A 15,801-nucleotide genomic window follows, 5' to 3' on the forward strand; every position below is an offset into this window, starting at 1 on the left:
TGGCAATCATAAGCTTTTAACTCCAGTAATCAGAGATGGCAAGGTATGTACTTTCCTCTAATAGTAACTTCTTGTGTTTGAAACCTTCTATGCTAAGCTTTCCCTCTTCATACGAAGCCAACACTATACTGTATTAGTGAGTTAAGATGTGAGAAACTAGTGGCCCATCCTCACTGTTACTGCGTTCCTGGAATGTGTTTTGTTCATGAGAATTTGAGCTGTTTTGTATCGTGCATCTTTGGTGTTTGCTTGTTTGTTGTTTTTTTTTACAAGAAACAAGAGCAAAAGACTGGATCTCACTCTATCCCCTTGACCAGTATTTTAGAAAACTCGTATCTTATGAGAAGGGCCGATGAGAGTTTTAATCCATAATCATCAAAACACATCAGTCTTTTTCTACTCAAATGACAAAGCTGTGAAAACTGATTTGTGCATACTTGCCCCAATATCAACTGTTACATTGCGCAGTATGTGCTGTGACTTCTTTCCCAGTTTTGCTCTTTGTCATTTTTGCTATCCTTACAAACTCCTGTGGAATGCTACAAAGAATGTCTATTGAAATAAGATTTTACCCATATGCAATTATTTCTGAAGATCATCAGCCATGATTTTATTGCATTATGTGTACACTAGGTGACGCATTGATTTTTAACTAATGGTAACTTGTAATGGGCCTGTCATGCAGTTAACTCACATTCTTAGGAGAATTCTTAGGGCTTACTTGCACTTCATCACCCTTATATGATGCAGTATGTGCATTCGTCTTAAAACAGTAACGCTATCTTGGCTGACAAGACTTCAGACATTTTGCCAGGCATGCCAAGTGGATCACAGTCAAGTATTCTGTTTATTATGAAAGAGATGGTGTCCTGCACCAAAACTAAGTGATATGCATTACTTACTTTTTGCAAGCACTCATCTCTGATGCTGTGTTTACCTAGCTTGTATAATTAACACACAAAGTGCACTAGGAGTGAGAAAAAGAACAGTTTTACCAAAGAGAAGTTTGTATGTTCCATGAAAATAGGAGACTTTTGAGTAAGGAAACTTAAACAAGTGATCAATTTTTGTCTTTCAACTTAATTGAATAGATGCTGGCTAACTGATATGCCCTGGTGATGGGATCTTGGTTTGCAGTTTCCATGGATGTACTCTTGGTCCCTCCTGTGCAGTTGTTGCTGACAGTTGCTTAGGTTTAGTTTTCCTAGAAAAGTATTCTTTTTGCTGTCTCTAAATTATAGCCTTTATTCTCTCCATTGCATAATTGAATGTTTGTGGAAGGTGTTCTCTCTGATACCAATTCTTAAATGTCTTGTTTCCTGTGTGATTATTGGAAAAGGAAGATATTTTTATTTATAGACCAAATGGTTAGTTACCAGATGATAGGCATGATAACTGTAAAATCAAGGGTTTGTTTTAAAAAAGTATTTTCCAACTTTTGTCTTCTTCATCTTAAAATTATCTTACCTCGTATGATACACCTGATGTTTAGTGTGCTTCTAGGATTGTACATTCCAGTTTTCAGTTGGGGTACCTTTTATCTAACAATCAGCTTTGCGTTCATAGGAGATGTGTACTGTATTTCTAAGTACATGCTTTCAGTAAAAGGAATCTTCCTATTTTAGAAAGGCTATAAGATAAACACACACACTGATCTAAAACATTGTCATTTCTTGCCTTCTTTAGAATTTGCTGAACTAACATACTAGCATGTGAACTAATAAAATTCTCAGTATGTGAGATCTTTTTTAAATTCAGAAGTTTTTAACAAGATTATATTTTAGAGGGTACAAATCATAAGTTGAATATTATAAAAAACATTGAGACTCTTCAGAAACATTGCACTTTAATTTATAATACATAATCTATACATACTGTATAAACTATATAAACAATCAAGCAATCATGTCTTTCAGTGTTATCTATTGCCATCATTCCCCATGCATTGAGGCTCTCACTACAGCTACTACTATAAAACGTTCCCTAAGTACATAAAGGCTCTAATCGTTAAGATTTTTATTACCAGCCACACATACAGAGCTGCAAATTGCCTTGTTTCAGATTTATTATGTATTACTCCAGAAATTCTATAAAGATCAAAAGAACTGATTACAATGTTGACCTTTGCATTAACTCATCTGAATTTAAATTCAAGTGTTTGATTTGGGAAAATAAGTCCATTTATCATAGGTCTGCTACTGAGGGGATTGTGCAGCCCTGATTGGGAGTGCTGAGACCAAATTTATTTATTGAGCGTGGGCTTGAAAATTGTTTGTAGGACAAGAGGAACAAAAGTTTGACCTGCCATTGTGTTGCACCAAGGGAACAATGTAGCAGCTGCCCTTTTCAAAAAGCTAGCAGTCTATTCTTGCTGAAGAGCTGAAGGATATTTATAGTTTAAATATATAGAACTATTTTGAAAATGCAAACCATTGAGCTTTTTTACACTATGAGATAATTAGCTTCTAAATACAAATATTACAGTCTAGCATTATGGAAGATGTGATACTCTGGATCTTAACATTTCCTCTTTCAAACCTATTTGAAGTTTGTTGTCCTAGAACCATAAATATTTGAGTGTACATTTTGGAACTGGCTTCTCAGCTAATTCAGGGATTGTAGTTTTATCAATTAAATGTAGCTCATCTAATGTGCATATTCAGACCAATTGAAAGCCTATTTCCTTTAAAAAATAAAGGGTAAGAAAAATCAGATTTTAGAGAGCTGAAAGTAACATGCAGAGCAATATCTTTGTAGTACTGTTCCTTTTCTTGTGCAATGCTAGAAGGGAGAGTTTTGTCAAGTGTAACTTATTTGCACTATTGAAAAGAGCCTGTAATATTTGATATTGCATATTCAAAATATAGTTCTATTTTATTCTTGAATTAATCCATAGCACCAAATGTTGTTTGCTTATGTTGCCTTCCACTAGAAATGTGATAAACTAATATCTTACCTAAAGATGAACTGAGTCAATTCAAAGAATTCAGGTAGTGTGGAAAAGTCCCACAATAGGAATGAGGAATCTTTCATCAGGATTCAAGGATCACAGTGGATCATAGAACATTGTAGAAAGTAACTTCAGAAACTTTAAGCTTAAGTATTGTAACTATAAAATCTGGCTATAAGTAGTTTCATGTGGGAATTTTTGTAACTAGTACGCTTTCACCTTGGATGAGAGCTAACTCTTCCACCCCTACAGTTTTTTCCTCCTCTAAACCTAGTTTAGTCAAAGATCGGGATAAGCTAGGGAAAACTGGTGTAGGGCAAGTGGGTCTGCATCACTTAGTTCATTCAGAGTTGAAGACTTTTGTAAAGATTAGGACTCAAATCATGCTTATTGGAGCTATCTTGATTGGTGCAATTAGTACTATTTTATGATTGGGCAGATGACCTCTGTTTTAATAGTAAGCTGAATCATTCTTTTTGAATATGAAATGTTGTGCCAGCTTCCCGGAATTATGTGCAAGTTTTCTGTTCAATTGATTACCTTCCTTAAGATACTTAGATGCAGGAAGAACTTAAAAATGTTCCCAAATGTTTGATGGCACTTATGTCACCTTTTTTATTGAACATTTAAATCTTGCCAACAGCATCTCTTCTAATAAATCTCACTAGAGTTAGAATTTTAAAATACAAAAATAAGTTCAAAATGTATTTTGTTTTGAGTTGGTTGAATACCCTGGGTTGCCACTAGATGTTATTGATGTGTACAAGTTATTTCCCGAAGAAAAGTTTCAAAACTGGTTGCCAGGCTGGGATATTTTATTATTTAATTTAAGAATATATTTAACAAAAAAAGGATAATAAAATCCAAAGTTTAATTTTGAGTGAATTGACTTAATTAAAACCTCAGACTATTTAAAAAAAAAAAAAAATCTAAATCAATGCAAGTGTTGCCAATACTTTATTTCAAAAAAATGAGTCTCGCTGTTCGTTTTGACCATCTTTTATCCTCATTTCTGACTAGTTTTACACTGTGGTTTCTACATATATATTCAGTACCCCCTTAGTCATCTCTGCAGTTTTATCCACTGTGCTTATTACTACACATAATACATGCATATCCTTGTCTTGTTTGCATATAACATAGGTTCATGTCAGTATAGTCTTAAATTCTTTTTTGTAACATCTTTTTAAACCTGTTTCTAGTATCTGACACCTATACAATTTAAACTTGTCAGGAGGTATATGTACAGCAGTGCTACTGCTGAAACTTTAGTAAGCAAATACCACAGATGGGAATTGGCAGCAAATGAAATGCAAATTTAATAACTCACTTGGTAGCTGTGCCTAGAATCATACCACAACCAACTTGAAGGACAAGCACTGTATTGAGCAAGTTGTGTTATTTACACAACCACTAGGATGTCTTTGAGCCTCAAACAAAGCAGAGAATATCAAACATCCATTGTTCTGACAAAATACTTTGGAACTACCAAGCAGATACATATTGTGTGCCATGAAAACCATGAGACTTTTATATTCATTTTAATAATCGGAAAAGCCAAACAAAACAGCAGTGATACGTCATCTTGCTAGATTAATGGGTAGCAGGCACAAGCAACATTCTATTTCTAGAAGACAGGTTTTGCCATTTTTATGAATTAGCTTTCTTGTATTACAGGTTTAAATTAATATCTCAGAATCACAGAATTGTAGGGGTTGGAAGGGAGCTCTAGAGATGGAGTTCAACCCCCCAAGATAAAGGTCTATTAGATCTTATAAGAGTCTACTGCAGTTTTCCATTATGTAGGGTTTAATGTCATACGGAGAGAACCTTGAAAGATTCATACCGAAAAAGAGAGATTTGACAGTCAGATAAGTACAGTTTATTCTTTAAATCTAAGTTAGTGGTTGATGACTTAACATAATATATTCACGAGCTTTTGATGCAATACACCTTTGGTATCTGCATTATGTTCAAAATGTTGAAGTGCAACACTACTTTATCTTAGTGTTGATATCCTGATGTGGGACCACTATTAACTCTAACATGCTTGACCATCTCTTTTAAAATGTATGAGTAGAATTCCCACTTCTGGTTTCTCACACATCCCTATTAGAACCTACTTGTTTCCATTTCTTCTGTAATGGAACTCATGAATTATTTACATTTGATATTTGAAGACAAGACGAAGGAAAAGCCTGAGAGTATCTTACTAACAAAATGTACGTTTATTGTGATATATTTTAAATTTATTTTATTTCTACATCATTTTGCTTAGGGGGAAATATAGAAAAGATATTTTAAGCCTGAATTGAGCTTGATCTTAAAAGTGCCCAATGAAATGTTGATTTCTGAGCTTCCCGCTTGCTTCTCCTGTTATCTAGCATTGGAGACAACAGTTATATTTATGTGTTACAAGTTCAGACAGCAGAGAAAATGGCTAATACAGAGAAATTTATAAAACTGGCCAATCATACAAGCTTGCAGGGTAGAACAGTTAGATACAGACAGGCAAGCTCGAGAAAGCCCTGTCATCCACGTACAGAAGTCAACAATGAAACTAGCCAAGTTTGTGTCTGAGGCTCTTCTAAAACCTTTTCCTCACAGTTTTATTACTTGTGGGAGCAACCTTCACCTGAAATAGAAATTAGTTTGTGGGCACTCATTCTTCCATTACTACATAATCTAAAAGGTGAGTGTTCAAATGTGTAAATTTCATAACTGTTGTTGTTTAGCAATCTGTATACATTTTGAATGTTATTTTATTCCAGTCTTACCAAAATATAAATCATAATTTTCCGATACCCGGATTTTTTTCTTCGTGTAGGAACTTCTTAAGTATGCTGCAATCAACATTCTTTACTACCCAATTTTCCTATTAGTTTGTTGTCCTGAAAATTGATTGGTTTGTTAGGCTTTTGTAATCTGTAATATAACTCATTGAACACCACATTAAAAAAAAATAATAGTAATTGTGCGAATGAAGCTTGACTGGATCAAGACTTTCAGACTATGCAGAACTGAGGTACTAAAATAGGAAACTCTTCTGCAGCAGAAAGATGAAGGTGTGTTATCCCTGCAGTTCAGTTTGATCTACCTCTGTGACTGCTAGTCTTAACCACTTTCTCAGCTATTGGAAGTACAGTGATGTAGAAACTATACAAAAGGAAGAAAGAGACTGAATTATTTACTGTAAGATAACACTGTGGGCTATAGGCAGTGATGCTTTCTGTTCAGTTTCAGTGGTAGGCCATTTGTTTTTCATTTAGTTGTAATAAATTTCACTAAAATCTGTTTCTCTTCTGAAACAGAGATGACGTTACTTGCAATTTGTATACTAGTCAGAATATTTTAATCTACTTTTTGATAATATCTGAAATCTAACATTAGCATGTCTAAATATATTCATTGCTGTGTAGATTAATGGAACTGATGACAGAATTGAGTTTTAATGAACAAGTAAAATGAAAAGACCTTAAAACAAATTATTTAGCTAGAAGTTCCATTTGTATGGTTTGTGTTTCAGGCTAATCATTAGGGCTTACTGTAGGTCAGCATGTCATATCCCAGTGGTGTCTGGTGAGATGGAGGGTTATCTCATATGTCAGCCAGATATCCCTGTGAACCGTTTTGAGCAGTCAAGATAATAGGACTGAATTCTGAAATGAGGTAGAATTCTGAAATGGGGTACAATTCAGAACGAGAGCTGGAAATATACGATGCCACATGTGAGCACAGTGCTGTTGCTTATAAAGACAGTCACCTTTTGGCATGAATAGTGACTTATGTTTGACAATAGTCCCTCAAGGCTGGGTGCAGTGAAAATGGGGAAAGATGGCAAATCAAGTACATATTCCTGCTGAGAAGAAAGATGAAGGAAAAAACTGACTTCCTTATCGAGATGCTATTTTTTTTGTGTGTGTTTGTATTTCAAATCAAATTACATACTAGTTTTTCATTGGAATACTGATATTGAATGATAGCGTAGTGAATGTTTTTTACCATTGATTTTGACTGCCTTTACTCTTTGCTGTTGTGTTGGCCAAAATTGTTATTTTGTTTTTGGTCAAAACAGCAACCAGAAAAAGTTCAATATTTTTTCTTAATTGTAGTATAATTTTTACATTGCTGATGATATTTTGTGATAATGCTGTGTGAGAGTAGATGCACTTTCTTACTTCTCAGGTTGTTGGGGTTTTGTTTGTTTGCTTTTTATGTTGTATTTTAAGTTTATAAATAAGGAAAAGGCCAAATCTATTGCATATTTTGGAAAGGAGGAATTTTGTAGTCTCTGCTTTCATGTCATCTCAGATGGTATAACCTGATTTCTAATTGCACATCTAAATCAAATTAGTGATATCATAATTGGAGTAGTTAATCATCTTTTATATAAGGAAAATAAATTATAAACGACTTCATTTTTGTGTTTATTTTCAGCTTTATAGCAGACAGTATATTCTGCTGAATTCCATTATCAGTGTTGGGAAAACAAACTTTTGCATGCCTATATTTACAGTACTTAATTTGAAAAATCGTAAGAGCGCCAAGACCGAATGTATTTTTTTTTTTTCCTGCTGCCTATCTATGCATGACTTGCCTTTTATTTTTAGTTGTTTAGGTAAATGTAGGTCAATTACCTGGCGCTGATGAGCGAATTCTGCTAGCATTTCTTCACACACTTGATACCGTGGCTGTAACTGATAGCAAAAGCTTAGTGACTTATGTAGCTTTTGGTCAGCCAGTAGAGGCCACTCATAGCTTGCTCCTGAAGCTGGACGGTGATTTGAAAATAGGGTTTTGTTGTGTGCTTGAGTTTTCTAATTCGCTCCGAGTAAGCTTAACCTGCCATGAGCTGTTGTAACATGACTTGTAGCTGAAAAGGGTTCTGCTTATGAGTAGTTCTGCTTATGAGTAGTTCTGCTTGCGTGTGTTTAATATTGACTTTTTTGTTTCCTCTAATAAGTCTTATCATATTGAGAATAAAAATCATCTTTAGTAGTGTACTTCAAGCAGTCTTAAAGCAAATGCTATTTTTTTAATATCTTTTGTTGGTACAATTTTTACTGTCACTATATTACATTACTCTCATGAAGTAAGGAGAAACTACCACAATTTAGATTTCGGGGCTACTATCCTAATCGCTGTGCTCTGCTCTTCTGTCTGTATCACCATACAGGTAACTTCACTTACTGATAACAGTTTTACATAAAACACATTGTTTCAGCATTTTAGATCATTTGTAACTATTAAGGATCAAGTCCTTGCACTACTGAAGTCAAAATCCTGTTGGTTTAGTGAAGCTGACTTTGCCCTAGAATACGTTTTATCTATAGATAGCTAAAATGCAATAAAGATTTTTTCATACACAATATGAACCTCAACATTTTAGTGGTAGCTTTTTCTATTAAGGGAAGTTTGTTTTAATTTAAATATAATTAGTTGAATTCTAGATGTTTTTTTCAAAAAATTTTGGCAATGTTTTGTTGTCATACTTAATTTTTCTTTTCCCACTGTATAAAATTGACTATATGGTGTTTATGCGGTCCTGAAGCTTATAGGTGTCTCATACCACGAGCTGGTTTAAATTAAAGAAAAAAGTAAACCTTCAGTTTTGTTTATTTTTCGTTTATCAGTGGAACCTTAGTACTTAATTCAGCTCCTTTCTTGTGCACTAGGACTTCTAAACCAACTCTAGAAAACCATGCAATTTTTCTACATGAATAAAGAATCTGAACAATTGAGTGACTGTTGTTTCCCTGTGCATAAACATTGCAATTGATTTTGCTAATAGTGATTTAGCAGATTAAGATAAGCCATAGCTTCTTTTTGCCCTAGATGGCAGTTTTGCAAAGATAAATTTCTTTGCATTACCAATTATGAATATTATAGTCATAACCATTCAGTTTTATATAAAGATCTGTAATTACGCATTATAATTTTAATTTTTTGAATATTGTGTGTCTGCTCAGTAAAATTGAAGCTTTCTAGGTTATGTAAGAAAAACCTGAGTGGTGTACTCTGGTTGTATCTGTTCATGTAGTTCATATTCTCATATAAATTAATGGAAAAATGTATTTGTCTTTTATTTATTTTAAAACTGAAAATCCGTCAAGTGCTTTTTCTTGGATTTTCAATGCTTATTAAATTCCAGATTATGTATTTTGAGTAAGCTGGAAACTTAAACTTGTTTCCATAAGTACGGCTGTAGGTAAACAACCAATTTTAGTCCAGAAAATAGCTTTTGCTTCTGTCAACATGTTGTTTATTTTCTCCCTGAGATAAAAAGTTCAGTTTTCTGATATTTGTACCAAGATAAAGTCTATAAACAAGATTAATATAGTGTGGAAAAGGTTGTCAGCAGCCCTGGCAAAGGAAATAAGTTGCCTGTACACAGAACATACTGTAAACTGAATAAAAGTGTCAGGTCCACCATGAGATAATGTGATCATGAACCTCTAACAAAGCATGACATAGGCACAGTCGGCTTTTCTTATAGCCATAGTGTAGAAAATGGATTACTATATTCCTGGGGTACCCACTGGAATAGCATGAAAACTTCATTTTGAGATTAATGCAGGATGTAACTCTTGAGAGCCAAGCAACATGTTTACCTATTTTGTTAAAGTAACAGCTTAGTTATTAACCTTAACATTTAGAAATTATATATTTAAGTATTTGATTGTATTTTTAGGTCTGTCTTTGTGAACTGGTGTTTCTTGCTCTCAATTAATAGATGAATAACAGTGTAAAAGTTGTCTGAACTTTGGTCACTGATTTACTGCTGTCATGTGGTTATGTACAGCCTCAGTAACTCTAGTAAAACAGTAAACTGCAAAAGCCAGTAAAGGACTAGGTGTGCTGTTCTCCATGTGTGTTCTGTGCTGAAGAGAATCCTTGAGATACTAAAATTACGTAGTCACCCTCATTTCTCTGGGGATTTTAATGCATGCGAAGCTAGCACCACCAGCCAGAAGAGTGGCAAATTTCAGGGGTCCCTTTTTTTAGGCCCCTTGTTACTTTTAAGGTCAAAGAAACAGAGTAGTGTCAAGTACTTAAATCTTCGGGCTTTCAAATTGCTTCATAAGTGTTCTTTCAAAGTTTTCTAGATTTTGGAGCTCCATGTTTTTTCTCTATCATAAGATGAGATGTTTTTCTTTAAAAGTTAAACACGTTGTTATTTAAATAAATCGTAGGCTGTTTTTATTTGTGAACCCTGTGCTTATTTTCTTTTGGCAAGTCTGAGCCACATAACCATATTATTGGTGAATTTTGTTGCCTCCTTTCAAAACTGACAATGTCTGACTTCTTTCCCACTTCTGACTGCAGAGCTAACTCTAATGAACTAAAAGTCAGTTCCTGCATTCCCTCCAGCAGGATTGTTTGCCTTCTGCTTTGTTTTTTCCAAGCATCAGTTTCATTGGGTGGTCCCTTATTCTTCTTTTGCCTGTCTACACGTGCAGACAAATTAGTTCTATTAAGGAGATTATAAAAATAAAGCTGATTGCATATTTGAATAATACCAGAATATTATCATCTGCACATTACAGGAAAATTCTACGTGTGCTGTCATGAATTCTTATGATTACTCTTAATTTAAGTCTATTAAGTCATTTTTATTTCAGTGCATGTGAAGGGCTAGACAAAAACTATACAAGATAGTATGGTAAAAATCATTTTCTTTGCTTTTTTTCTTGCATCAACTTGAGTTTCAAGATTTGTGTGTCAGGGTTTCAAAGACTGAGTAGATTTTTATTTTTTTTAATGCTGAATGTGATTTTCAAACCATCTTTCAGTTTTTCAGAGTAAGCACTTCACAGACTTTCAAAAAGTAATGTGGGCCTCAGATATCTATAAATATCTCACATCCAATCAGAATTAGGCCCAAAGGATTTTAGTAAACCCTATACAGTACCTTTCTGCACTCAGTTTTTAATTTAAAAATGCAGATATTGCTAATTGCATTTTCAAAATTGAGACAGTACGCTAGATACAGCATTCAGTACATGCAATATGCTTCCTTAATAAACAGTCTCTGTGCTCATATTCTGCTCGATAATTCAAAGAAAATGTTTTTTCCCCACTTTTCTACCACAGATAACTCCAGGACCAGGTGGTAGCAGAAAGACAATTCACTTGTCCCAGGATTCTCTTCACCATGAGTGAGTATCAGTACTGGACTTAGAAATATTTTTACTTTTGTTTGTGTTACAGTAGTATCTCTTCCCTAAAGCCATGTTTTGCAACTGTACAAATGCGATAAAGGAACCTCAGCTCAGCTACATGATGTTATTTATTTAATAGTAACATTTATAATCCTTTGTAATTCATTTTATGTTTCGTAATGAAACACACAGTTCAATACTTTGTGAATGTGTTTTTATTAACCTACTAAGTGTATGCTCTTCTAAAAAGCAACACTCTTTAGTGTTCTAAAATAGGATAGATATCAAATGTAACAGGATGTTACATTTAAAAAGACATGCTGTGTTTTTTTTCAAAAGTAAACAATTTCAGAAATGCCTCATTTGAATAATTGAAAATAAAAAAGCATCACTTTCTTGAATCTTAAACATTGTGTGTCAGGTGAAAAAAAAAGATTATCATGATTTTTATGAAAATACGTTAATTGTTTGGACACACACAAATAAAGAATGTCATTCAGCTTATTAAGCTACTCCAGTGTGCAATTAATGTGAACTGCTGTTCTGTCCAGCTGACAACATTAGTTGTATTCTTTCTTAATTTCTTTTGAGTGATTACAACAATAAGGTAACTTTTCTATAATTTTCAAATCATACGTTTGAAAGTTGAACTGCTCAGTGCAGCTGTTTAACAACTTTTCTGTCCAGTTTATAGCAATGTCTACTAATTTATAAGTTGAAGTATACTTGTAACTTTCTTGCTGTCATTTCATTTTTTATAACTTTCACACTTATCCTTTAATTATCTGGAAAGTAGAAAAAGGATTTAGCAGTATATAGGTTTCCGGTACAACTGGTATTGTATGATAATTCCTTATAATATGGGAATGAGAAAATGGACTGATCATCAGCAAAGAGCTTTCAGATTTGGGACTTAATAATTTACGTATGTTGCTCTGAAAGTAATACCTCCTATTAATTTTCATAGATATAACAGATTCAGAGAGCACAATAATGCTATGTGGTAGTACAAATTCACATCTACAATACGGTGATGTTCAACATTTTCACTGCCATTACCTTTTCATATAATAAAACCCTGCATGCTGCACTCATCAATACCTGCACCAGTGGAGGTGGCCTACTGTTGCCGTCACCACTGCTGAAACATACCACTCACTGAGCTCACATACACTATTTGGTCTCCGTCAGTGTTCAGCAAGCACTGATGAATGTCAGTGGGTGCCTTTTTTTCCGCATGGCAGAACTTAGTGATGCACCTTTACTTCGTATGCACTTGCATGTCAACTGCCATTGTATCATGTATCAGAGTGCCCTTGCACTGCCATCAGTCACATGGCAATAAAAATATTTGTGGGATGGTTCAACCTCTACTGCAGTACCACCACCATCTGTATGTGATGTTGTGATACAACATAATAAAATCAGGGACTTTTGGAGCAGCCTTCATTGCTCAGACAGTACCATGGACTTCACTTCCTCTCAAAATATGGTAGTTAAACTTAACATTTTAGCATCATTATGTAGGTGCTCCAGTGTGCTGTGCAGAAAAAGTGGAAATAAACTATTATATTTAATAACTTTAGAAAAAGTGCAACAGTTATAATTGCAGATATATTCCAAGCAATAACTCCTTAGAATAAGGCTGCTAATAGTCGAAATTGTGTAATTGTGTGTAGGTGAGTTCACTAATTCTACTGACCTTGAATTTCACTTTATATTCAAACTCAGACCTCGGTTTGTGAGGTAGTACAGTAACAATTACCAAATAGTCCACAGTACTTAAAAATCTTTCCAGCTATAATCATTAAAAAATAACACGTCAGGATTAAATATCAGATTGCTTTTATTTATAGCATGTGCATTATAGTATATTAAAATATTATCATTTTTATATTATTTTACCTTCTCTGACAAAATATAATTACCTATAAATCCAGTGGCTACTGAGAAGTGAAATTTGTAGTGTATTCTTTCAGAACTGTAGCAGACCGAGAGTTCAATAAAAATATCCCATTAAAATAAAGCGTAGCCAACGGCTGTATTTTCCTGGCAGATAATAAAATACCCAAAAGCACGCACAGGCTGGTCATATGACAGCATGTGCTTTGTTAGTTATATTGTTAAACCTGTCTTTTCTTCTTCTCCCACAGCCATTGGTTTAGCCCTGGGGCTAGGAAGGAACATAGCCAGGTAAGAACTGTTTTGATCAAAACCAGTTTACTTGAGATGTGTTAAGGAATTTAACTACCTCTGTGCCAGAGGCAGCAGGCTAATATTTAAAGAAATGATTGACAAAGCAGCTATAATTTCATATTTCCTTGCAAAAAAATTTATGAACAGCAACTCCTTTCAAAAAAATCCTTCCCTTAAAAATTTTGAGTTAGTAACTTAATTTCAGTTGAGTTTCCTTGAGTTTTGGCAGATTAAAGGAAAAAGTCTCTTGTTTTGTTGCATTTTTGTTTTAGTGAGGAAAGATTTTGTTACTCATAAAATCTCTAAATATTATTTTTCTTAAAATGCAGTAAAACAAAATTTATTTCCTGATTTTTGTGAATGGAGCATAAGAATGATAAGAGCGGGCAGGCTTCTGCAGGATGTTTTTCATTTCAATTTTTCTTACTTTCATTGTTTAAAAAGATCACAGCAGTAGCAGAAAAAGAGCTGTTAAACTTGCTTTGTATCCAGTCAAGCAAAGAGTGCCACAATACAGATATTAGTTAGGATAAACTATAGGTGTATCTACTGCCTCTATGGTATAGTTCTTAAGATGCTCAAGCCTGGAAATATACTCAAGGGAATGTGAAGGCATGTCTATTTTTGGTTAGAGACATAACACATAATTCTTTAGCTTGTTTTCAGACATGGAGGAATATTTTTCCTTATGGACGGTTATAAGATCCAAAGAGAGCATGCTGTCCAAGAACTTTCAACTATGAAAATATATCTGGTTTTGTATGCTTAATATCAAATACTAAGTAAAAGTAACTGAATAAATCAGTGATGCATCAAAGTTTAAGACAACAGTTCCGCAGTTCATTTTTCAGTTGGTAAAAATTGTTATAAGACAGTAGATGTAATTAGATCTGTACCATGTCACTTGTGTGCTTACAAATTTAACTAGATTTGAGACTCAGAAAGAAATAAGGTGCATAGAATCTTTTGAAAGGTTCATCATAGGGTGATCCATCATGACTACTTGTAACTCTAGAAAGTCAAAGCTTAAATCAACTGGTTCCTTTTCCTGTGCCCCCCAATTCTTTTGAACTCCATAGCAAAGCTGAGTCTATTTTACCTGCTAAAAACTGTTGGAGTGGAAAAAGGTGCATACTACAGTTTTAACTATCAATTGAGAACTTCTGTAATCTTACACTAAGCTGACTGACTTTTAACATCTAAACAGACAGCTTTATATGATTCACTTTTAACTCATATCATTTGGAAATGTGTTTCTTAGTAGAAGAATCCCAATAGAACAGCATTTTAACAATGAGCATGATTCATCTTACAGAATCATAGAATCGTAAGGTTGGAAACGACCTGCAAGATCATCTAGTCCAACCGTCCTCCCATTACCCACTGCTACCACAAGCACTAAACCGTATCTTGCAGCTCCTCATCCAGACTTAATCATGATAAAAGATTCCCTTGGGGTATCTTTGTCCTATTCCTGAAATTTTGATGCTATAAGTAGCAAAATGTACTAGATTAAAATGAATTTGTGTAATTATTTTTGAGTGTTTTTTTTAATATATTGGTTGTCTTACAGTGTAATCTTTTCTCGGATAACTGTAGCTATGAATTAATTTTAAATTCTTCATGTTTATTTTGCATTTCCTAAGGGCTGCAGTTTCAGAGATTATCTTAAATTCACTCTGTTCTTAACTTAGACTGTTAATGAATTCTGAAGTTAAGCTAGTGTCAAATAATACATGTGCTTCTGGGGTATCACGTTTGGTTTTGTTGGTTTTTTTTTGTTGGCTTTTTTTGTTGTTGTTGTTAAACCAGCGTAAGAAATGAGAGAGTCTATAGAATTCCCATTGAAGTTGTGAAGATCCATACTGTATAACTGTAGGTTATGCAGGCTAAATACTTTCTAATTTAATTCCTGAAATTAAAATTGTTACATTAGAAAATAAGTAATTGAAATCTGTCTGGTGATCTGTATTTTCATAAGATATTATTTCAGTTTACTTTTCAGCCAGAGTATTGATAATGATAGAAATGTTGTCTTTATCTCATCATGAGATAAATACACACTATATAATAATCATAGTGGTAAGAATTGTGGCTATATTTAAATGGAATTTGCAAGTGCCCTGATTTGCTGACCATAAGAAAATGGAAAAAACTAACTTGCAATAATGTATCAGACAGAATAAGATCTCTTTACAGATCCTTTGATTGCCTTTTGAAATAAAAGCGCGTTTATTTACTGCATGTGAAAATTTAATAACTGAAATGACAAGGAGCAGTCTTTATGCAAGAAGGTGGCAGTAAAAATTTAGGGAAAAATTAAGCATAATTTTTAGATAGGTGTAATTTTTTTGAGTTCATGCTCATGCACAGGATGAAGGTATAGTTGACCAAGTCGTAATATTCAAGTATTTCCAGTGGACTTTCAAGTTTGTTCTATACTTTGTTCAACATATGAATAGCTCTAAAAAATGTTTCTATTTTTTACATACT

At 33.8% G+C, this 15,801-nt stretch overlaps 1 protein-coding gene across 1 annotated transcript in view; it reads left to right on the forward strand.

The window, feature by feature from the left end:
- GPATCH2 (G-patch domain containing 2) overlaps window positions 1-15,801 on the forward strand; it is a 102,340-nt gene that overhangs the window by 54,089 nt on the left and 32,450 nt on the right. Inside the window, 2 exon segments of the mRNA XM_010706699.3 lie at window positions 11,045-11,109; window positions 13,266-13,305. Of these exon segments, the coding sequence (XP_010705001.1) occupies window positions 11,045-11,109; window positions 13,266-13,305 (105 nt within the window).

This window comes from Meleagris gallopavo, chromosome 2 (genome assembly GCF_000146605.3).
Source record: "Meleagris gallopavo isolate NT-WF06-2002-E0010 breed Aviagen turkey brand Nicholas breeding stock chromosome 2, Turkey_5.1, whole genome shotgun sequence".
NCBI lineage: Eukaryota > Metazoa > Chordata > Aves > Galliformes > Phasianidae > Meleagris > Meleagris gallopavo.